At 41.5% G+C, this 25,803-nt stretch overlaps 1 protein-coding gene across 4 annotated transcripts in view; it reads right to left on the bottom strand.

Annotated features, from left to right (window-relative positions):
* Nucleotides 1-1,371: 1,371 nt before the first annotated feature.
* tgs1 (trimethylguanosine synthase 1) overlaps nt 1,372-25,803 on the bottom strand; it is a 53,885-nt gene continuing 29,453 nt past the window's right edge. For all 4 annotated transcript variants that reach the window (XM_067980038.1, XM_067980043.1, XM_067980048.1 and 1 more), the window contains 3 exons: nt 19,632-19,848; nt 13,604-13,682; nt 1,372-1,545 (listed from right to left, as the gene is read on the bottom strand). In XM_067980038.1, the coding sequence (XP_067836139.1) occupies nt 1,435-1,545; nt 13,604-13,682; nt 19,632-19,848 (407 nt within the window). In that variant the 3' untranslated portion in view covers nt 1,372-1,434. The remainder of the gene's footprint in view (nt 1,546-13,603; nt 13,683-19,631; nt 19,849-25,803) is intronic.

Genomic DNA, 25,803 nt, shown 5'->3' with positions numbered 1-25,803 from the left:
TTTAGGGGTGCCTCTGGAATTCCCTCCCCGCCACAAACTCCGTTCCATAGCCACCGACTCCATCCCTCTCCCCGGCCACTATCTAAGGCTGAACTAGACTGTTCGCAACCAGGATCCTATTTGACATTCAGCTGAACTTCCGACCCCATATCCTCTCCATCATCAAGACCGCCTACTTCCACCTCCATAACATCGCCCGTCTCCACCTGCCTCAGCTCATCTGCAACACTTCAAGGTGCTTTGATTAATCGGTGAAGTCTTACAATATGCCAAGAGAAATTTGAAAAATTAGATTATACTGCACAAAATTGAGATGGGCAGAGTCATCACCATAGACTCAAGGAGCAGCTGCATGATATGGAAAACCAAGAGATCCCTGGTGCACAGCAGCCTCAAGCATTGGATCAGCCACTGCAGCCAGGGCTACAGGTATGTGTAGGTATCATTGCCCAATTCTTCTAATGAGCTTTATAAATGCCTATTATTGCTTTCTTTTGGAGATTTTTTTTTTTTTACACACAGTGAAGGGTCCACTACTTGCATTACCTGTCTAATTTTAAACAACTGCCAATTCTTTTCTCTCAAAAGAATGGTAGAATGCAAAGTATCAATTGTCTTTCTGGCCTGTTCATGCCTTACAATCCTGAGATCTCTGCACTCCATCAATTCTGGCCTCTTGCTCCACCATTGGCAGCCGCGCCTTCAGCTACCTAAGCCTTAAGCTCTGGAATTCTCTTACTAAACCTCTCCACCTTTAAGACGCTCCTTAAAACCTACCTTTTTGACCAAGCTTTTGGTCACCTGTCCTAATATCTCATGTGGCTCAGTCTCAAATTTTGTTTAATAATCGCTCCTGTGAAGCGCCGTGGGACATTTTACCACGTTAAAGGCGCTACATAAATGCAACTTCTTGTTGTTGTTGAGCTCGCTGACCTACATTGGCGCCCAGTTTGGCAATGCCTCGATTTTAAAATTCTCATCTTAGTTTTCAAATCCCTTCATGGCCTCGCCCCTCCCTATCTTTAACCTCCCTCGGCCCTACAACCCATCGAGATCTCTGCACTCCTCCAATTCTGGCTTCTTGCGCATCCCCGATTTTCTGCACTCCACCATTGGTGGCCGTGCCACCTGCTGCCCAGGCCCTAACCTCTGGAATTCCCTCCATAAACCTCACCGCCTCACTCCTCCTATAAGCTCCTTAAAACCTACCACTTTGATCAAGCTCCTACTATCTCCTTATGTGGCTTGGTGTTAAATTTTGTTTGATAATCGCTCCTGTGAACATCGCACCTTGGGACATTTTACTAAGTTAAAGGCTTTATATAAATGGAAGTTGTTGTTGCTCTCACTGCAATGAGCAGTACAAACCACTTAAGTAAAAAAGGCTTTATTAGGTTCAAACATAGATCATACAATGCTGGTCTTCAAACTGCTCTACTCATCCCGGATCAAGTCACCAAAATAAGCAGTGATCGTCTTCAGTTTATTATTGAGAAAATTTTGTTCAATTTCCACTCGTCCTCCTGGTCCAGCTAAGGATGCCACCTGCAACAAATAAATAAGCAATCAAATAAGCAGAGGATAAATGCAACAAAAAAAGGTTCTTCAAAGTCCCAGCATTTATAGCACCCAAGTCTCAGGATACAATTCCCCAGCCTTATTTCAATCTCCTCAGTCTCAGCAAATTATTTCAGAGTTTATTTTCAAAGTCCATTTTTCCCTCAGTCTGCATCTGGTTCTTAACCCTAAAGAACAAAAAGTGAGAGCAAGTTCAATTTTTTTTTTTAAAAAGCTGAAAGGCTGGAGAGAATTAAAAGCAGAGTCAAGCTTTCTCGGGAGACTGCACACCCAGAAATTTATGTATACCCTTTTCACAGTGTCCAACTTATTACCAACTGAAGGAATCACTGTCTTGGCTAGTTAATTCTCTGGATCACTACTGCAGCTCCAACAAACCAACCTTTGGTGGAAAAAACTTCACTTCGATAGGTATTCACTTGGTCTGTAAACACTTCAGGCTAGAAATTTTTGCTCTGGCCACCTGGGGAAGAGCGGGATTTCTACCTGTCCCGTGGATGCACCCTTCCCTGTTCCAAATCCCAGGTCAAGGATGCAACTGAGGCACCAACCTTAGCAGGTGGAGCACAGAGAGATTTTGGCTGTGATTGAAGATTTAAAAAAATTGTCACTGACCTGATTTTGAATTTTCTTCTATCTGGACAGCAATCAATCATTGCCAGCAGAAAAATTGGCCTTTTAAGCTGTGAATGGCTCCACGACTGGAGGTCTTGATGTGCAAGCATGCCTGCTTCATGCAGGTGTACATTACACTGGGGGCAACTGAGGCAGGAAATTTAAAAATGCACAAAGAAAGGGGTGGAGACCCAGCATAAATGGGTCCTGTTCCACGTTCCTTTCCCACCCACGCAAATTGTATAACTATTTCACCCCCACAATAAAGGAATTTCAGGGTTTTTCATTTTTTAACTCCATCTAGCTCTGCATACAAAAAGGGGGACAAGACCATTAGCCCCATCAAGCTCACCCGCCCATGGACAGTATACACTCTCACATCTTTACCCCTCCCCTTAATAATGCTTTCTCCTCTCCCAGGAGAAAGCAAGGAGGAAAATTGAGGAAACTCTCTGGGAAATTCCTCTCCATTAAGCAATCAAGCAAGTCCCATGAAACCACAGTTGCACATGATGCATCACATTTAAAGCAAACTAACCACTTACTCCTATAATTGGCAGTGTTCACTTTTTTCAGGAACTTGTCAAGTTCCCTTTTAAAGGACTTTAGCAACATCACATACTCAACCACGTCACAGATGACTCTCTGCATATGGATTTTTACAGTCATGGCCTCTTGTCCTATCATTCCTATTATTTCAAATAACCTATCTAACCAGATCACTTCCAATCCTTTCATCATTTTAGAAACCTAATATTCCTGCTAAGCCTGCAAGTCTCCAAAGTCAATAACCTAATTCTTGAAGCCTATCCTCATAACTAAGAGGTCTAAGGTTTGGTATTATTCTGGTCCATCCCCAGAGCCTTAGTATCCTTCAAGTGTAGGGATCAAAACTGTTCACAATGCTCCAAGGGCAGACATAATAAAACTTAATTATAATGCTCCTCATTTTGTGCTCAATGGTCCTAGCAATACAACCTAAAATCAAATTTGTTTTCCCTATAGCTACCTCACACTGTTTGTGCACCTTTAACAAGCAGTCAACGACTACATCCAAATCTCTTTCCTGATCTGTGCTTTTTTTAAAAAATGGGTACACCTGTGTTGTATAAACATACGTGGAGTTTTTTTTTCCCTCGAAGTACATAACACTGCACTTGTTCACATTAAATGACATCTGTATATGTGGGCCCATTCACTCAACTGATCTAAATCAGCCCGAAACAAATCGATTTGTTCTTTATTACAATCTCCTGCATATATTTTTGTATTAGCAAATTTGAAAATGGTGCCATTTAAGCCCTGCTGTAGATTATTAATAAAAAAGTCTAGAGCCCAGAGGAATTCAGCTCGGTAACAGTTACCATAAATATCATTAGAGCACCCATTCACTTAGTTACGTAGTGAGAACCTCTATAGTACAGAACTTAAACAGATGCAAGTGCAAAGTTTAATAGTTAAATAGAATTTTATTTTTGTAGTAGGCAGATTTTACTTGCCCATCATCTGACAACCACTAATTACTAAACTTCTATCTTCCCTTATACTAGGGGAGTGAAGAGTAAGGAAGCCATGTGGTAAAACCATATGAATTGTAAACAAATCTTATGAATTATGCAGTCCAGTTTTAAAAAAAGCTTTCTCCACAGTTTGACAATGTAGCCTACACAGTGATTCCAGATAGCATTAACAAATAAGGTGCTTTAAACTTTAAAATTGCAATTTACTGTAATATGAAAATGAAATCTCTCTGCCAGACTCTTACTTCAGCATGCTGCTGGGTCATGTACTGTAGCATTACATAAATTTTGCACTCTCTTGATTACCACAAATTCCAACAGCTTTCTGCTGAGGGAGAGGACTTCGGAATAATTTAAACGCCTTGGTGACATTGCAATTTTAAATCAGGTAGGCCTAAATAATCCAGAATTTCAGAGGACACTGGCTGCATTTTTAATTATGGAAAATGTTGGTACCTCCAGCAGCAGTAGGTGATAGCCACATCTCAAGTATGGAGATAAACCTTGTATATACTTTTCTATAATCAACAGTTCAATTTTTTGTCTGATAGATGGTTATATTGTAATCAACTTGTTACACAACTGATTGGACGCTTGGGGCTAATCAGATGGTTAGAAAAAAATATTCAAATTACTTGCTCACCCCTCCGTTAATTCTCCACCCTGACCATTTTACCCACTCTGCCCATCCTCTGCCACCTACCAGGCCCACCAGAGTGCTCCAACACCTGCTCTGTTCACTCTAAGAACTCAATTTCAGGATCAAATCAGCAATGCTGCTTCTAAAAGTTAAAACTAAGCAGCAGGATCGATGTTGATCTGCTGGTCCTGCCATTCACTGAGCCTGATACACCAGGACCCTGCTGTGCTCCCAAATCAGACATCAGCAACATAGCTTTGACCCCACCACAGAGCATCACAAAAAATCCTCCTTACCAACACTGGTTCTTGGGCCATACTACTTTCCCTTCCCAGTCCAATTCAACTTCAAGTCTCAGACTATGCTGCACTCTAAACCCAACTCACTACCTCCATGCGACATGGCCCAGCCCATATTCCCATTTTTTTTCACCCATTTGTTGCAGCTGTTCCTAGTCTGGATTGCAAGTCCTGATCCACCACATTAACATGAACTCCCCAGCCTGGTACAAGGCTGTGATTTTGGATTTCACATTCTCTGCCAGGTCAATCCCTGGAACCTCCTCCTCTTTCCTGGTGTGAAGTGTCAAACCCCTCCTAACCCCTTAGTTTCTCTTCTGTGTAGCATACATCACTTCACAAATGGTGTCTAACTTCCCATCCCAGATCTCCACCTCCAACCAGGTACATTACACAGACTCAAATTTTCTATGTGCACTGGCCTTTTAAAAAAATCTAAGATACAATTGCAATCTAAAACTGCAAAAGAACATGAAGGAGAGAGAGAGAGAGATACAGGCACAGTGGAAGCATTTAATAGAGAACTAACAAAAACAGTGAGCAAAAGGATCAGAGACAGAGTTAAAGATGAGTGTGAGAGAGAGAATGATTAGAAAATATGGATGACAGTTGCAGGGAGAAATATTTTGTTTTTCTCAGTGAGCAGCACCACAGGAGTTAGATTAGACTGTGAAGTGACTAGACAAGAGAGAGAGAGAGAGATACTCCATGAGATTGTCAGCACCAGCCAACTGGGATTAGTTGGGACAGAGAACAAAATGTGTGCCCCTGAGAACAGAGATAGTGTGGGCCAGCTGGAATGTTTCATGAAGGTGAAGCTGTACAGGACCATGGAAAGCGAATACTGAGCACCAAAACTACTTGGTTTTGTTAACTGGCACCAGTGATACAGGCTTGCCAAAGCCACCAAGCAAAGTAATACACTATCTGAAGAGATCTTTGATCTGCCATGGTCGTTTTTTATTCTGTCAACAGTTTTGGTAGCCTGTGCGTTTGTGAGGTGTGCGTGAGGGGGCATGTGTGGGGAACCGGAGTGAGATATGCATGGGGTGCATGTGGGAAACGTGTGAGATGTCAGAGCTGTGCTCCGGGAATGTGTGAGGTGCGTACGTAGGTAAGTATGTGTGTCTTTGGGTGGCGGGATGCGTGGGGGGACTGTATGGGGAGAGTGGGTGTGGGGGGAGAAGAAAGTGTGAGAGTTAGTATGTGGGGATGTGTATGTGGAGGGTTGTAGTATACAAGGACAAAAACAAGGAACACTGGCTGGTTGCTGCATCATCACACAACTGTATACCAGCTAACCACACAATGTTGCTCCTGTGGTCTTGCACTGTAGCCATGTAGAAACAGTACTGGTCAAGAAGGCTCTAGAGACCATTCCCACAGTATGCACTTTTAAAATTAATAAATGCACACCTCAACTATATGTATTTTAATCCATCAATATGCTAGTTATTCCAAACCGAGGCCAACACTAACAAAGTTAAAAATGGCAGCAGTATCTCAGCACTAAAATGGGAGCGAGTGTTTTATACTACTCACTTCTAGATTCACAAGCAGACAGAGGTGAATGATTTACAAAAGCATCCACAAAAACCTGAGTGTAACTTCAAATATATACCTTTTTTTTGGGTATCTAGCTTAATAAAGTAGCCAGCTAGATTTAGCGCCTGCCCTCTTGAACAAAAAAGTAAAAAGAGGAAAGCAAGCAGTGAAACAACTAAATTAACCACCTTCGTCTGTTCAATAAATGAACAAGAACAAATTTGCACAGTAAATATCTGGGAGCAGAGATTCCACTAGATCGCGCTGGTTTTATCAGTGCAATCCGTCCGAACCAGCGTAAAAGATCGTGGAAAATCAAGCGCAATTTACGCCAAGCATAAATTGAGTTTCTGCGATCTTTCGCGCTGGTTCAACAATCATTGTGCCCGAAGCGGCCCCGTCCACAAAACTGGCCACACCTCCAGATTGAAATAATGAGGATGGAGAGTTTCCGTCGATTACAGCCGTTCAAAGAGGGTCTTCAAATTAAGCTTTTTTTTTTTAGGCGCACAGACACTTGTTGGCACATTTTATACATTTTTACATATTAAAAAATATTTAATTTACTAAGAAACTGACTAGTGTACACCAATGAAAGTAGTAATTGGTTTAGTATAGTTTTTTTTTAAAAGTCATTTTCAGTGATTTAAAATCAGGTTACTCACAGGTGGAGGACTGGACACTCATTTAAAATGCTCATTGTGTGTGATAAACCCATTTTCAGCTGTATTAAAAAAAACTGCACTCTTAAATACATCAATGAATATTTCTTATTGCAAAGAAAAAAATGATTAAGCTCTATTAAGCTGCCAGATTGCACTGGTCCATGGAAGATTTTACACTTGTGATTAGCCAAATGCATTTTAGTGGAAACTTGAACTGTAATCCAACCGCCGCAATTTACACCCAATTACTGATTGTGCCCAAAGCGGAAACTCTACCCCGTTGTTTTTCATAGCCACCACGTCCCTGCTGAGAATTATACGACGGGGTTAATTTCTATATTTACCCAAGTACGACTTCCTCTTTCCGTACTGTACAAAGACAAACAATAACGAAACACTGACATGACCTTTAAACACCAGATATTTCACTGGAAAAAAAGAGTGGAAGCACTAATGTAACTGGCTGCTTCATAAAGAAACCTATTAAAAGTTAAACTGATGTACCATAAATTGGAAAACTAACACAGGGCTATTTGGAAGGGGTGTGGTTTGTGCGAAAACACTTTTTAAAAAAAAACAAATAAAACTGCAAATATTGCCTCAGACCTGGGATTCTTGACTTTTGGCAACATCCAGATCAGGTGTCCGGGAATGACATAAAACGCCAGTCATTCAAGGATGCAGCATGTTTTCTGCATTGTTCTCAAATGTCTGTAGCTACTGCTGAGCAAGCAGGATGCAGCTGTATAAGCAATTCAAAAGGTAATACTTGCCCTCAAAAAAAATTACTGTAATCTAAATCCTACATTATAGGTTCATTAGCTTGTACTCTGCTAAACAAACAGTGATAGCAGAGGAGTTTCAAAGTCTAAGCACAAGTTAATTGTTAAAAATAAAAGTTTCAAATGATTAATTTGGTCCCCAGTCTGACTATAAGGATAAAGAAAATAGTTATTGATTAACCTAATCAGATGCTCATTAGAAAGCACACTTGATAACAAAAGAAACATACACACAGGATTGCTGTGTAAATATAAAAAGAAACAAGTTTCCATATTAAGCTGCAGACTACAAAATGACACCCATGGCCAAAATAGTCAGACTTCATCTTTCTATTTGGCTTACAAAGCACTTTTCCCATTATGATGACTTGATTGCCTTCACTGTACATTAGAATCTCTAAACTTAAAGTAAGGATGGTAAATCTAACTCAATACCAGTGCTACAGAAGAAATCAATATAAAATGAAATGTCAATGAGCAAAACCACGAGAGATCAACTCCTCGTAAATCATTGCCGAATACAAGTCTGGCTTATTGTACACTAATAAGGAGACATTATTTTCCTGAGGGTTGTAAGGAGGTAGGAATGGGGGGAAAAAAAGCCAGTCAGCCCATCAAACAAGTGCACATTCATTGCACTAACTGGCAGCCTATTCCCAAGTTTCCAACTCCATATGTTAAGTAATTAAGCCTTAAATACATATAGCTTAAGGTTTCTTTTTTGGCATATAATCAGTTCTCTTCTTCCAATTAAACAGACTTATTTTACACCACCACCAATTTCCTTTCAGAATCATAAATTCCACCTCCTTATTTTTAACAACAGACGTAGCCCAGTGATTTAACAGCCAGTACAATCTCTACTGCCTTTTCTCGAAACCCTTCCAAATCATCAGTTCATTGGACTTTCTGCCTACACACCCCACCAATCCAACGTCGCGATATCAAGATCAAATTTTTCCCCGTATAATCTTCATCGTCCTTTTAATTTCCTGCATACAATGGGTGTGATTGCAGCAAGTATACAATTAACTGATCTTTTAATTTAAAATACTTTTGCTTTCTTTTTGGTCACTCACGTTCATTCAGCTGTATACATCTTTAACTCCATTCTTTCCTATCACATCTATTTCCATATCTTTATCTCTGATCTTTTGGTTTCTCATCTTTGCCTGTCGTTACACTGTCTGCCTTCCTTCTTTTCTCTTACCTCAGGTTTTGTAGAGGCGAAATAGCAATACACCAGGTGTACATATTGTTAAACACAATGAATTATCACTCGAGTTAGGAATCTAGAGACATATGTATTCAGATTGTTAAAAAAAATTCTCAAGTCTCAGCCAATAAGTATTCTATCCTCTTCCCAATTGTCATGTTTTGGCATAGGAGGGCTGTTATTTATACTAAATTGTTGCTATTAAGTTAAATTCAGCTCTCAATAATTAATTACTATCTTGGAATGTTGTTTAGTCTTGGTCCCAGTTAACGGGCCTAAGTAGCTAACAGTTGCGTTTCTCACATACCATCTCAGTTTGAGACAATGGGGCTTGTTAGTATAGTTTAAAAATATTCCCATCTGTAGTGTTAGAATGTCTAACATTTAGTGAGCACAGCAGGAATCCTAGCTAGCTAACGTAGTGACATGACCCCCACACCAAGCCAGTGGTAGTTATGATTGGCGGGCTATAGCGAGCTAGGAAGCAGGGTGGAGATTAATTTTTTTGGCTTTTCCTCTCTTGGGATGGAGAAAGCAGTCTGCAGCAGTTTGATTCAAACCTGTCAAAGAATTCACTTTTCCTCAAGTTAGTGCCAATCAGTTCAGTGTATAGTAACTTGTACAGGGCTGAGTGTCTCAGGCTGGATCAGACTATTTGCAACCTCAGCATCCCATTCAACCCTGCACTGAGCTTCCAACCTCATATCCACTCGACTACAAAGATCGCCTACTTCACCGCTGTAACATCTGCCACTGAAACCCTCATTCAAGCTTATGTCACCTTGGAAGTTGATTACTCCAACTCTATCCTGGTCAACCTCCCTTTGTGTTTCAATTGGCTCAGTTGTGCGTGCATTCTAGCAACATCATTCTCACTGGAATTGCACTGTTCAAAGTACTGCATTCCTGCAAATTGGTTACAAAGCCAAAAGAAAAAACCTGTTCTAACACAGTTTTCACATGTAAAGGGCAAATTCACCCAAGACTTTAGCAGGTCATCTGAAGTCCCTAAGTGCGTGCTGTAGTTTCTGATAAATCAGGAAATTAAGCAAGGGAGGGAAAAGGGGAATGCTGCTTCCTGTAAATCAATCCCTTATGGAACATAACAAATAATAAGATTGTCATCATGGCAATTAAAAACAACCATGCCCCAACTAATCTAAACAATTGCTGAATCTGCTGCAATCTTAATCTGCTGATCATTCAAGGCCTAGGCAACATTTCATCCATACTTTTCTTTACAAACAAGAAACAAACTCAAAATTAACACTACGAAGCACAATTATGTAAAAAATAAAGTTGGCACAATACTACTTTTATGCAAATCAAACCCTAAGTTAAAATTCTGACAAAAAATGCATCAACTCGATTTAACATATTTCTGATTGAGCGGTTAGAATTCAAAGAATATTTTAAATGTTTAGTAGTTCAAGCTCTCAAGTTGCTCTGCGAGTTAGATTCTCAACCGGAAGTAGATAATTGCTTACTGCAACATATGCACAATAATAGCTGAGGGCTGTGGCTTCCCTTCCAGTGGAAAGAAAAGAAGTTTCTTCTGATAATATCTATGGAGGTAAATAGTTGCTCTGTACAGTTTAATGTTAATGTAATGCCAAGATTAAATACATTAGGCATTTGGCTAGATCCTGGGTATGTAGACAAAACTCGAAATACAAAAGAATGCTGCATGATATTTAATGCAAAATGTTTTGCAATTACATTACCAAGAAGCCTCATTTTAGAGTCAGGTCTCAATGCCTCGATGTCAGAAAAATGACTAGACTGCACCAAACACAGTTTGACTGTCATGACAATTATAGGCAAAATAGCACAAAGTTTAATATGATCAGATGTAGATTAAAAAAAAAGAAACATCAAGAATATCCAATTAGTGAAACAAAGAGGTTACTTCAAAGGAAACCTCTACTTTAATGGTTTTGTGTTATGGATTTCTATTTTCAGCTCTAGCTACTGCAGTAATGTCATAGTGCCAGTACAAAAATCACATGGCCCGGACAAGTAAAATGAGTTCTTGCCTATTCAAACAATAAGTGAATCATCCGGATACCTGATCACTTATTAATTCAAGTATCAGACTGCATTGATTGCATTAAATAACATTCACTGACTTCCCTGATGAATTTAAAGCACAATGAAATAATTACACATGCTGCAAAATTCATATAAATTTGGTGAACTGGTGAATTCAGATAAGTGGTGTTTGGAGCGGTGGTAATTTGTAATTTACCAAATGCCAATTTATTCATTATTTCAGGTTTTTTTGTGGGGGAGGGGAGGCAGGTTATAAATTTTTGGTGCTCAAAGTGCCGAGGGAATGGAATACTTTTCCTACTTTGGCACTTAGCCTCAATGTCTAGCATAGCAACATCAAGTACAGCATGAACCAGAAGCAAAATAAAGTTCCCTCTATTTTGTCCCAACAATACACCCTAAAACTCAAAATCACGAAAGAATGCTTCCTACTGTGCCATTGGGAACTCTTCCATTTCCCACACCGTTCACTCTTATGACTGGGAACCAGGTTGAGACTATCCAGACTCTTACAACCTGCATAAATCTTTTCAATTGTTTTCAAAAAAAGAAAATATAACTGTAGTAAATAATGGCAATAACCTGACAATGAAGGATAATGCATACTTTGATCTACATGCCCATGTGATACAAGTGCCATCTGGTGGAAGTACCATGTAAACCAAATATAAAGTTTAAAAAGCACTTTCATACAAGATTTGCAATGAAAAGTTTGACAACTTTTACAATAATATAAAGGAACAAGTATAACAATCATTTCAGCTGCAACTGTTTTTTGTGAAAAGTTTAAAATATAAAATACACGCTTTCCAATTGGTTTCCATTACAGTAACTGAAGCTTCTGTAGAAAACCAATGACTTCCTGAAACTAGAACTTTCCTTGAAACTCCTTTAGTTTCCAAGTTTGTGACATTGGTGAAGTTATTACATTTACACAATAAAGAGAAATGGAAAATATTTTAAAAATTAATTAATATGAATTGGGCCCCAGCTATTCACAATATATATCAATGATTTGGATGAGGGAACCAAATGTAATATTTCCAAGTTTGCTGACGATACAAAACTAGGTGGGATCGTGAGTTGTGAGGAGGATGCAGAGAGGCTTCAAGGCAGTTTAGACAAGTCGAGTGAGTGGACAAATACATGACAGATGCAGTATAATGTGGATAAATGTGAAGTTATCCACTTCGGAAGGAAAAACAGAAAGGCAGAGTATTATTTAAATGGTGATAGATTGGGGAATGTTGATGTACAAAGGGACCTGGTGTCCTTGTACACCAATCACTGAAAGCAAACATGCAGGTTCAGCAAGCAGTTAGGAAGGCAAATGGTATGTTGGCCTTCATTGCAAGAGGATTTGCGTACAGAAGCAAGGATGTCTTATGGCAGTTATACAGGGTCTTAGTGAGACCACACCTGGAGTATTGTGTTCAGTTTTGGTCTCCTTACCTAAGAAAGGATATACTTGCCATAGAGGGAGTGCAGTGAAGGCTCACCAGACTGATCCCTGGGATGGCAAGACTGTCGTATGAGGAGAGATTGGGTCAACTCGGCCTGTATTCACTCGGGTTTCGAAGAATGAGGGGGGATCTCATTGAAACATATAAAATTCTGACAGGGCTAGACAGACTGGATGCAGGGAGGATGTTTCCCCTGGCTGGGGGGTCCAGAACGAGGGGTCACAGTCTCAGGACATGGGGTAGGACATTTAGGACTGAGATGAGGAGAAATTTCTTCACTCAGAGGGTGGTGAACCTGTGGAATTCTCTACCAAAGGTTGTGGAGGCCAAGTCACTGAATATATTTAAGGAGCTAGATAAATTTCTAGACACAAAGGCATCAAGGGGTATGGGGAGAGAGCGGGAATATGGTATTGAGATAGAGGATCAGCCATGATCATATTAAATGGCGGAGCAGACTCGAAGGGCCGAATGGCCTACTCCTGCTCCTATTTTCTATGTTTCTATCTGGATTAATGTATGCTACATGCATTTTAGTGATTGATTCCAAATTTTAGAAAACCTAGAGACATAATGAAAAACAGTTTCTGGGGAAACTAGGTTAGAACACTGTTCTTTGAGCTCCAAGGGTTAAAAGTCGATCAGAAGCAATATGGATTCTAAGGATCATAAATAGGTCATCAGAACCAAATACCCCCTGGATTTCGAGACCAGAGTAGAAAACTGTCCAGAAATTTGGCAAATCTTAGAGGCTGCAGGAACAGTTAATGGGGTAATTGAATTATTTATTTTGGTACAATTGGAGATAGTCTTGAGGTTGAGATTGGGCTTGAATTTAGAGGGGGCTTTACCTTGTACCTAACGCATTCTATATCATAGGTTGGAGTGATTGATAAGGACTTTGAATGGGAAAGTGAAGAAAGGTTTTGATTCCTAATTAATGCAACCTGCTGAGCAAAAATACATTTAAAGTGTCTATGAAATGGAGTGCAAAAAAATTGTGCAGGCAATTCTGAGGTAGTGCTTAAAATAAAGCATAGCTTATACGTACGTACACATGTGCAAAGAGAAGTGCCGTAGATCCAGGAACAGAGTTATGCTACTAAAGTTAGTTATCAATCAATGCGATTTTAAGTTGGTGTATCTGGGATTTGAAAATAATGTGCCTGTTTTTTAAAAAATCAACAGGTACTGAGCAACAAAAATAGAAGAGACAAATAGTTCTCACCTGCTCTATGTCAGCATTACGAGGTAAGAAATAAACTATGTTCGGTGTAATCTTCTGGGAGAGTGTAAAAATTTCAGAGGTAAAATAGTGTCAAGGCAAAATAACAGTACAACAGGAGGATCAAACAATGAAAAATACAACTTTGAGCTGAAAGGTAACCTAGAAACAGCTCTGAAGCAACACCAAAGGAGTAATGAAACAAAAATACTGGAAATTTACAGCAGGTTCATCAGCATCTGTAAAGGGAAGAGACAAAGGTCTACACCCAAAGTAATAACATTTTTATTTTTTAAATCTCTATAGGTGCTGATCGATTTGACTTTCCAGACATTTGTTTCTGTTTCAGATTTTTAGCATATCAAGTTTTGTTTTTAATTAAAGGAATACTTCAGTGAACTGCAGGAGATTGTGAAATTTGGATCCTTGGAGTTATTCCTGCAGTTCTCTCCACACCTCAACAACAATTGTAACGTCTTAGCTTATTTTCTGATTAAATTGACAAGTTCTCACACTGGCCGCCGTAGGAAAAAGACATTCTCACATATGTTTTACAAAAATAGTGCTTGAAAATTAGTTCACAAATAAAAAGCAGATTTTAAATGGAACAGGATGAGCCAAAACAGCCAGTGGTACCACAGTGTCTGGTGATAGTTGCCAGCACTTCAGCTCAAAGGGGCCAAACACATTTCCACTTTCTTCAGTTGCAACTAGCAGGGGAATACAAAGCTTATAATTGGAGCAAAACAAACCAAAACATTATCATTTTCATTGTGAATCTTAGATCCCACAGCAGTTCTCCACAATATTCCTTTAAGAGGTGAATCAAATGTCAGTTACTACACAGTTTGAGTAAATGGGCACAATGACCACTGGCAGGCTGCGTGTCACACTCATCTGTCCCACTTAACACTTTTATTGGATACTCATTTTACTCATGCACAAGTGCCTGAAAAATTATTTTGACATGAAACATTAAAAAAAATGTACATAACCTACATCAATATTTGTGGCTAACACTGTATCCATTACCTTCAATTTATTTCATGCAATCTGAGTGGGAATTCCACTCACAACACTAATCTATAATGGTGGCGAGAGAAATATAGGACATTTATTCATCATTTTTCTCAAGTTTGTCATCTTGGTCATTTAATCAGCTTAATTAATTGCAAAAAGTAATCTAGTACTTCTTGCAATTAATTAAGCAGGATTCACTGAATTTATCAAGCCCATAATCTGCTGCTCAGAAGGAATATTTAGGCTCAAAGATAGAAGATCCATTGTCTCTCTTCCATGTTCATGAAACATGCTATCATATGACAAGTACCTAGATTCCATTTGATACTATCCCAAACAAACTAATTGAAGACTGGAACCTTCAAGTGAGGAAATTATCAGTTGAAACCTTATGTCTTCTCCCATAATGGCATGGAGCATTAGTTGGCGACCTGCAAAATTAGGCGTTCGAAGCATTCTTTGGCTCTGCCCAAGTTCATAGAATCATAGAACGTTTCGGCACAGGAGGCCATTTGGCCAGTCATGTCCGTGCTAGCCGAAAAAGAGCTATCCAGCTTAATCCCATTTTCCAGCACTTAGTCCATAGTCCAATAGGTTACGGCACTTCAAGTGCACATCCAAGTACTTTTTAAATGAGTTGAGGGTTTTTGCCTCTACCACCTTTTCAGGCAATGAGTTCCAGATCCCGACCACCCCCTGGGTGAAAATATTTCTCCTCAGCTCCCCTCTATTCCTTCTACCAATCACTTTAAATCTATGCCCCCTGGTCACTGACTCCTCTGCTAAGGGAAATAGGTCCTTCCTATCCACTCTATATCGTCCCGTCATAATTTTATATACCTCAATTAAATCTCCCCTCAGCCTCCTTTGTTCAAAAGAAAACCCCAACCTATCCAATCTTTTCTCATAGCTAAAATTCTCCAGTCCTGGCAACATCCTCATAAAGCTCCTCTGTACCCTCTCTAGTGCAATCACACCTTTCCTGTAATGTGGTGACCAGAACTGAGTACTCAAGCTGTGGGCTAACTAGTGTTTTACACAGTTCCAGCATAACCTCCCTGCTCTTATATTCCATGCCTCGGCTAATAAAGGAAAGTATCCTGCATACCTTTTTAACCACCTTATCTACCTGTCCAGCTACCTTCAGGGATCTGTGGACATGGCTCCAAGGTCCCTTTGTTCCTCTACACATCTCAGTATCCTCCCATTTATTGTGTATTCCCTTGCCTTGTTGGCCCTATCCAAATGCATTACCTCACACTTCTCCAGATTGAATTCCATTTGCCACTTTTCTGCCCACCTGATCAGTCCATTGATATCTTCCTGCAGTCTACAGCTTTTCTCCTCACTATCAACCACACAGCCAATTTACATAAGAACATAAGAAATAGGAGCAGGAGTAGGCCAACCGGCCCCTCGAGCCTGCTCCGCCATTCAATAAGATCATGGCTGAATTGATCCTAACCTCTAATCTAAATTCATGTCCAATTTCCTGCCCGCTCCCCGTAACCCCTAATTCCCTTCACTTCTAGGAAACTGTCTATTTCTGTTTTAAATTTATTTAATGATGTAGCTTCCACAGCTTCCTGGGGCAGCAAATTCCACAGACCTACCACCCTCTGAGTGAAGAAGTTTCTCCTCATCTCAGTTTTGAAAGAGCAGCCCCTTATTCTAAGATTATGCCCCCTAGTTCTAGTTTCACCCATCCTTGGGAACATCCTTACCGCATCCACCCGATCAAGCCCCTTCACAATCTTATATGTTTCAATAAGATCGCCTCTCATTCTTCTGAACTCCAATGAGTAGAGTCCCAATCTACTCAACCTCTCCTCATATGTCCGCCCCCTCATCCCCGGGATTAACCGAGTGAACCTTCTTTGTACTGCCTCGAGAGCAAGTATGTCTTTTCTTAAGTATGGACACCAAAACTGTATGCAGTATTCCAGGTGTGGTCTCACCAATACCTTATATAACTGCAGCAATACCTCCCTGTTTTTATATTCTATCCCTCGAGCAATAAAAGCCAACATTTCATTGGCCTTCTTGATCACCTGCTGCACCTGCATACTAACCTTTTGATTTTCTTGCACTAGGACCCCCAGATCCCTTTGTACTGCAGTACTTTCCAGTTTCTCGCCATTAAGATAACAACTTGCTCTCTGATTTTTCCTGCCAAAGTGCATAACCTCACATTTTCCAATATTGTATTGCATTTGCCAAATCTCCGCAGACTCACCCAGCCTGTTTATATCCCCTTGTCGGTTTTTTATGTCCTCCTCACTCTCTACTTTCCCTCCCATCTTTGTATCATCTGCAAACTTTGATATGTTACACTCGGTCCCCTCCTCCAAATCGTTAATATAGATTGTAAAGAGTTGGGGACCCAGCACCGACCCCTGCAGAACACCACTGGCTACTGGTTGCCAGTCCGAGAATGAACCATTTATCCCAACTCTCTGCTTCCTGTTAGATAACCAATCCTCCACCCATGCCAGAATATTACCCCCAATCCAGTGATTCTTTATCTTGAGCAATAATCTTTTATGTGGCACCTTGTCGAATGCCTTCTGGAAGTCTAAATACACTACGTCCACTGGTTCCCCTTTATCCACCCTGTAAGTTATGTCCTCAAAGAACTCAAGCAGATTTGTCAGACATGACTTCCCCTTCGTAAAGCCATGCTGACTTTGTCCTATTAAATTATGTTTATCCAAATGTTCCGCTACTGTCTCCTTAATAATAGATTCCAAAATTTTACCCACCACAGATGTTAGGCTAACTGGTATCATCTGCAAACTTCTTGATCAAGCCCCCTACTTGAAGTCCAAATCATTAATATATACCACAAAAAGCAAGGAACCTAGTACTGAGCCTTGCGGAATCCCACTGGAAACAGCCTTCCAGTCGCAAAAACACCCGTCAACCATTACCCTTTGCTTCCAGCCACTGAGCCAATTTTGGATCCAACTAGTCACTTTCCCTTGGATCCCATGGGCTTTTACTTTTTTTGACCAATCTGCCATGTGGGATCTTGTCCAGAGCCTTGCTAAAATCCATGTACATTACATCAAATGCGTAACCCTCATCAACCCTCCTTGTCACCTGCTCAAAAAATTTAATCAAGTTAGCCAGACACGACCTTCCCTTAACAAATCCACGCTGTGTCCTTGATTAACCCATGCCTTTCTGAATGACGATTTATGCTGTCGCTCAGAATCGATTCCAATAATTTGCCCACCACCGAGGTTCGACTGACTAGCCTATAAATTACTCGGTCTATCTCTTTCCCCCTTTTTAAACAACGGTACAACGTTAGCAGTCCTCCAATCCTCCAGCACCACACTTGTAGCCAGGGAGGATTGGAAAATAACAGTCAGAACCTCCACTATTTCCTCCCTTGCTTCACTTAACAGCCTGGGATACATTTCATCCAGGCCTGGCGATTTATCTACTTTCAAAGAAGCTAAACCCCTTAATACTTCCTCTCTCACTATGTTTATCCCATCCAAAATTTCACACTCCCCTTCCTGAACTACAATCTCTGCATCACCTCCCTTTTTTGTGAAGATCGACGCAAAGTGTTCATTAAGACCCATACCCACATCTTCCACCTCCACACATAGGTTACCTTTTTGGTCTCTAATAGGCCCTACTCTTTCCTTATAGCTATCCTCTTGCTCTTTATGTATTTATAAAACATTTTTGGGTTTTCCTTAATTTTACTTGCCGGTATTTTTTTCAGGCCCTCTCTTTGCTTTCCTAATTTCCTTTTTAATTTTACCCCTGCACTTTCTATACTCCTCTAAGCTTTCTGCAGTATTGAGCTCTTGGTGTCTACATAAGCTTCCCTTTTTTGCCTTTTTCCCTGTATGCTCCTTGTCATCCAGGGGACTCTAGATTTGGCAAAATATAGTTGGGTTCAGAATACCTGAATTTTCACAACTTCCTTGCTCCACCTCTTGCAAATTCGCAGCAGGATTAATAAAGATGTTCTGCAAGAGCTTAGTTGAGCAAGTAGTGACTTTACGGTTTCTGATTCTGCCAAGACATCTCAGTCATCAGCATAGCTTAAGGTTATCAATTGCATTCCAAATATGTTCACATTTCCTTCACCACATTTCCAGTGCTTCCTGCATTTTATGTCTAAGAAATAGATTGGGACAGGGAAAAAAAAAAAATCAAGGATCTAATGAAGGGTAGAACCAGCCAATTCAGCCTTTTCCCCCCTCACTTCTCCTCTCCGTAAGGCATCAAGCCCAGCTAGGGTCCAGCTATGGGTACCCTCCATTACCTCATTTTTCATGCGAATCTTCAGAGCATTGCCAGCAAGCCACCTGACTGTGATGGGGACCATCACAGCCAAGTCCAATTATGTCTTCACGTGACACCTACTTCCAGCAAGGATCCCTGGTACAATGATAAGCAGCAAGAACCCTGCCTGATTTATTATTTCCCTCAACCTGAAACCAATTGCAGCAAGCTGCAATACTTCCCCAGCCAACTCGGCATTAACCATGAATTGAGCCTAGAACTTTCCTGCCATTTGGCTCAATGACACACTACGTACTGTATATGCCCATTCATCCACCGAGGGGATGGGAGCAGCTAGTCGGTTTTATCATTTATCCAAACTTCATTTTGTGTGTTCATAAAATTTATTAATAGATTTTAGCAACTTTGTTGGAATGGTGTAGTTTTAAAATTCTAAAAAGGCCCCTTTGCCATACTCTATTAAATGCTGTCCTACAGTTAATAAACGTCATGATTATGACGAGTTTCTGGTTCTTCCTTGCCAGAATTTAATTACCACCTTCAATCAATATTTCTTGTACTGTAAGTTCAATTATTCTCAATATTTAACAATTTTTGTTAGACACTAAATATTGTAATCTTTGCCTGCTAGTCAAAATTCACAAACATGCAAAACATGCTTTCAAAACAAATATTAATAAACCTTATTGCTTAACTATAAAATACATTCTAAGCTTTGAACAGAGGTTTAGAAGGATATCCATCGAGAGACATCATCGTCTTCAGATCGAAGATCTCTGCATTGACATAATTGGGGCCTCCCCATGGAGGACTGAGGAACACAGCATCAGCCTTTAGATCAGAAGCCAGCAGCATGAAGTCACCCAGGATAAACTCAATCTGTTCAGTCACTCCATAGACTCGAGCATTGTTTTGTGCAAGATCGATTTTCACAGGATCAATATCAACAGCAATCACTGGATTAAAAAAAAACAAACAAAATTACTTTTTGGTCAGTAAAATACCAAAAATGCAGTTTCCTCGTCAGGGAAGATTACTGTCAAAATAAAATAACACACAAGAATGTGATATTATCTATTGTAGGCAGTTATTCTTTGAAAGCCATTCAAACTCCAGGTACAAATAAGTACTGCTTCATGCAACAGGGCAAAAGCATTTGGAGAGCCTGCTCCTTTAGAGCTTCATACCATGCACAGTCATCTTGGTTAGGCACTTGGCCTTAAGCCCATCTTATAAAAACTACATCCAAGTTCTAAGCCACATCTTAGTTATTAACTATATGCAATCTCACATTGGCAAATCTACCAGTATATGGAATTGCAATGAAGGAAAGTCATTGGTCAGGAATCGTGGTGAAAGCAGCAGCCAGGGCTTTTGCTAACTGCCTTCCACAGATCTTTTTATTCCAAGCAAGCAGGTTTCCCTGCTTCAAAAGGAGCCACCTCCTTCAATGCCAGGTATCAACCTATGCATTTTTTGGATGAGATGTTAAACCGAGGCCCCGTCTGCCCTCTCACATGGACAGAAGAGATCCCATGGTACTATTTCGAAGAGCAGGGGCGTTCTCCCCGGTATCCTGGTCAATATTTATCCTTCAACCAACCTCACTAAACCAGATTATGTGGTCATAATCACATCGTAATTTGTAGGACCTTGTTCTGCACAAATTGGCTGCCGTGTTTCCTACATTACAAAAGTGGTTACACTTCAAAAAAGTACTTAACTGGCTGTAAAGCGTTTGGGATGTCCTGAGGTCATGAATGGTGCTACATAAATCCAAGTATTTCTTCTTTTGAGGTTAGCCCAGCATTACTTTGGGCATGCTGTTTTAGAAGTTACACTTGGAATATCTTTAAAACTTTGTTGCTGCTTCAAAGCCTTTTAAAACTGTTTCCATTGGTCACCAAAGCATTGTTTCTCAGTAAAGGTTTGGCTTGGCTTCAAATCAATGGGAAAACCCAATGCTCTAAGTTAGACATGTCTGTAAGACACAGTGCTTTGATGTGAATATCCGAATCCTAAATCAAGGCCATCAATCTTACGACTGCTTTGGAAGTTTAGCCATCCGGATATAACCCACAGAAGCGGGAGAACGGTCCTGGACTAATGCAAGGGTTTGAGTTACAGCATCACTGATCTGTGTAGCTTGACCCAAGAAATCTTTAGAAGTCAGTCTCATTTAAAGAATACTTTGTAGACCTAGACATTTTCCGCAATGACATTTAAGAGGGAAAGAAAGGCTTTGTCCAATTGAGAAGTTTTCCACATTTAGTCTGGACAGAGCACCACAGGAGCCTATCACAGGTTGTGTAAAACTGATCTATGTTCTCCAAGACCATTCTTGTGCAGGATGTAGGAGAGAAGAAGATAACTTAGAAAGTCCTAAATAAGACTTGGTGCTGGCATTAGAAATCTCCATGACACCCAACTGGGAGGCGATAAATGAATTAGAGTCAAAAGAGTAAAAAACATGACCTGGCAAACAAGACATTTGAGGCTGATACTCCTCAAAAATATACCCAGTAAAATCAGTTCACAATGACACGGACAGATGAGGAATGCATTCGGTCCATCGTTTCCTAGAAACCCGATTTCCCTCCACCTCCAACACAGCATCTAAATGCTTCTTGAAGGATTCCAAGAGATTTTGCCTCCACTATCCTACCACCTAGACCACCATTCCAGGTACGGATATAATTCTTTTGTATGAGAAATGCTTCCGGTCATCAGTCTTAAATTTGGTTTTACCACTTTGTACCTATGTCCCCTTGTCCTTCAGTCATGGCTCCAGATATACCCATTTTATTCTATTTAGTATATTACTAATGGATCTCCTGTGGCTTTGACCATGGAAAGTCAGGATAAAGTGAATTTCCCTCAGAGTGCATTACTGATCCCCTCGGTACAGGGATGGGGATCTTCAGCTTATGAAGCACTATCTAGTGGGAGAAGTGAGCAACTGCGGACATAACTGTGCATCACAGAATTGGAGTGTAGTGTCCAAATAAAGATGTGCGTCACTCGCACAGCAATTTTAAGATATTAGAATCATAGAAATTTACGGCACAAAAGGAGGCCATTCGGCCCATTGTAACTGTGCCTGCTGAAAATGAGCTATCATGCCTAATTCCACTTTCCAGCACTTGGTCCGTAGCCTTGTTGGTTACGGCACTTCAAGTGCACATCCAAGTACTGTTTAAATGTGATGAGGGTTTCTGCCTCTATCAACCTTTCAGGCAGTAAGTTCCAGACCCCCACCACCCTCTGGTTGAAAAAATTTCTCCTCAGCTCCCCTCTACTCCTTTTACCAATTACTTTAAATCTATACCCCCTGGTAATTGACCTCTCTGCTAAGGGAAATAGGCCCCTCATAATTTTATACACTTCAATTAAATCTCTCCTCAGTCTCCTCTTTTCCAAAGAAAACAATCCCAGCCTATCCAATCTTTCCCCATAGCTAAAATTCTCCAGTCTTGGCAACATCCTCATAAATCTCCTCTGTACCCTCTCTAGTGCAATCACATCTTTCCTGTAATGAGGTGACCAGAACTGTACGCATTACTCAAAGTGTGGCCTAACTAGTGTTCTATACAGTTCTAGCATAGCCTCACTGCTCTTATATTATATGCCTCGGCTAATAAAAGGAAAGTATCCTGTATGCCTTTTTAACCACCTTATCTACCTGTCCTGCTATCTTCAGGGATTTTTGGACATGCACTCCAAGGTCCCTCTGTTTCTCTACATCTCTCAGTGCCCTCCCATTTATTGTGTATTCCCTTGCCTTGTTTGCCCTCCCCAAATGCATTACCTCACACTTCTCCGGATTGAATTCCATTTGCCACTTTTCTGCCCACCTGACCAGTCCACTGATATCTTCCTGCAGTCTACAGCTTTCTTCCTCACTATCAATCAGCCAATTTTTGTATCATCTGCAAACTTCTTAATAATGCACCCTACATTTAAGTCTAAATCATTTATATATACTATAAAAAGCAAGGATCCTAGTACTGAGCCCTGAGGAACCCCACTGGAAACAGCCTTCCAGTCACAAAAACACCCGTCAACCATTACCCTTTGCATTCTGCCACTGAGCCAATTTTGGATCTAACTTGCTACTTTCCCTTGGATCCCAAGGGCTTTTAATTTTTTGACCAATCTGCCATGTGAGACTTTGTCAAAAGCCTTGCTAAAATCCATGTAGACTACATCAAATGTACTACCCTAATCGACCCTAAGATATTACTAGACAATAGCACAAGGAGTGAAGACCAAGTGTAGTCATCAGGTGAAAGAGTTTTACAGGGCAGGGGATAAATTGGACTAGAACATGCAGACATAATGCAGTCCCCTATTTTAAAATCATACATTAGTTTCTTATTTTTATATATTTTGACAAAACTTATGACAATTTGGGAAGCAGAAAAGTAGAGTTGCTCTGCAATACAGGCTGAGCAGTTGACAGATGCAAAACTGGGGTGCTACCACTGGTGAGAGGATGAAACACTGCAGCCAGTTTACATAGTTTCCATTATAAATGTGAAAATATGGAATTATAATGGAAAAATTAATGCAGAAAGTGCAATATATTATAGATAGATACACCTCTGTAAACTCCCCTCTTACTTGCCAAAGAGTCTGAGCTTTTTTTAGCATATCCTCATAACTTATTCATCCAACACTAAGAAATAGCTTTGTTTCTTGACTTCTTATTTCGAACCAGCTTTGGTGAACTCACCTTAATTTAATGCAGCAGCAGTCATTGCCAGTTTCAATAAAAATTTAGTCAAGAATCTGTATTCTATTGTTCCCCTGACTTAGAGATAAAGCTGTGCTTCTTAGAAGATTTTTTTTCCATGGGTCAAGAGAGATTGTTCTTTTCCAGACAAGTGCCATCCAGTAAATTAGAAATAATGGGCTCTATTTTAGCACCCGCTATTGGGTGCGTTCCCCGCGGGGGGCTCCGAAAATCGGAGAATCCCGGCGCGGTACCGGAGCCCGCCCCGAACCCGCGCACTTCCGGGTTCCCCGCTGACGTGCCGGCGTGCGCGCGCAGCCCCCGCTGGTGGGAATCCCGCAGGCAATTAAAGCCAGCGGGGTTCCACTTGACAGTATTTATTTAGGTATTTCAGGTCATTAACTGACCTGATTAAGGGATTATGTGGGATTTTAGAACAAAGTGGGACTGTTTCCACTCCCAGGTCAAATGGACGTGTTGCAGCTGTCAGCCTGTGGCAGCTGCAAAGGTGCACTTGACAGGTGGGGGGGTGGTGGAAGACTCTCACCCATTGCAGGAGGCCACTGTCACTTGGGACAAAGTTTGGCCTCCACCACCCTCCTCCTGACAGTAAAAGTCACCAACCTGCACACTTACCCCGGGGTCCGGAGACATGTACCTACCTTGCGGACCCCCCTCAGATGTACATCTTGCGGATGGGGGCCGCTGTAGCTGCAGTCATGACCTCCTCGGAAGGCGAACAGCATCACCAGCCTCACCATCCACCTCTGACACGTGGAGCTCCACAACAGAGTGCTGTGACACATCCACCTGTACAGCAGGAGGGAGGGCTACCGCAGAGAGAGATGCGTCGCAGAAGGCACTATCCTCGCCACAGGGTCCACAGACCGAGGCTCAGCCTCCTGGACCTCTCTGAGCAGCAGTGCACACGGAGGCTCAGAGTCACTCGACATGTAGTCGTGGACATCTGCAGCCTCTTTCATGCCGAGCTGCTCCTGGCTGGCCCGAGCACCATCTTCTTACCTGTCGCTGTCAAAGTCACCACTGCCCTCAACAACTTCTCCTCCGCATCCTTCCAGGGTGCAACCGGGAACATCGCCGGTGTCTCTCAGTCGTCTGCGCAAAAGAGCCCTGCAAATACACCTACACCCACTCTGCAGTGAAACAATGGGTGGCATCAGTTGTGGGTCCTCATAGTGATCCTCAGGAGCAGGCATTATTGCACAAACCAGACAGGATTCGCAAAGACATGGCAGTAGTGGTGCCAATATAATATGTAATGTGAGTTGGTCAGAAATTCAATATAAGTAACACCCATGACAAACCCTCAAACACCCTTATGCATCCCCTTCATGCTCACGACACGTTTGCCTTACGCTGCCTACTGTACATGTGATGCATGCCCTGTGGCTGCAGCACAGGTAGTGGCAGGTTGAGTGCGGCTGGCCATGAAAGAGATGCACGAGAGGGTGAGTATGAGAGAGAGCCATGAGATCGTATGAGGATTGGGTTGAGCGGTAGTGGCCTGATGAGTACTGGCGAGGTGAGTAGGTGCAGGTAAGATGAGGATGAGGTTTGAGTGGGTATGAGGGGTGATGTGACAGAGTTGTGTTGGCAGTGCTGAAGGAGATGTGGGGTGGGGGCAGTGATGTGGCAGACGGAGTGTAGGGGAAAGACTACGTGTACTCCGTTTGGCTGACCTACTGCGGTCATTGGAGCGCCTCCTGCACTGTATGCCGGTGGGCGATATGTTGGTTGCGCTGGTGACCTCCTCTGCCACCTTGAGCCAGGCCTTCCTGGTGGCAGAGGCAGGCCGCTTCCTCCCGCCCGCCCGCCGGGAGGAAGATCTCTGTCCTCCCCCTCCTCCTCACCCCATGTATTGATACCTGGAGTGAGGCATCATTAAACTGGGAGCAGCCTTCCCCCTGGGCTGCTCCATGCTGTAATTTTTTCTATTTGTTGCAGCATCTGTCAGTGGAGGACTGCCCCTTTAAATAGAGCGCCTCCAGCTGACAGATCGTACTGCGCATGCGCAGCCCGCCCGACGCGCAGATCAGCAGTGGGGAACCCGGAGGAGCAGGTAAGTGCATCCAATTAGTGGATTGGATGTTACGATCGCGCGGGAAACTGACTAATTTCACCAATGCACCCCCGCCGAGAACCCGCAGCCCTGCTA

This window comes from Heptranchias perlo, chromosome 3 (assembly GCF_035084215.1).
Source record: "Heptranchias perlo isolate sHepPer1 chromosome 3, sHepPer1.hap1, whole genome shotgun sequence".
Lineage (NCBI taxonomy): Eukaryota > Metazoa > Chordata > Chondrichthyes > Hexanchiformes > Hexanchidae > Heptranchias > Heptranchias perlo.
Note: the sequence above shows the minus strand (reverse complement) of the source record. Positions and strands in the feature narration are given on the sequence as shown.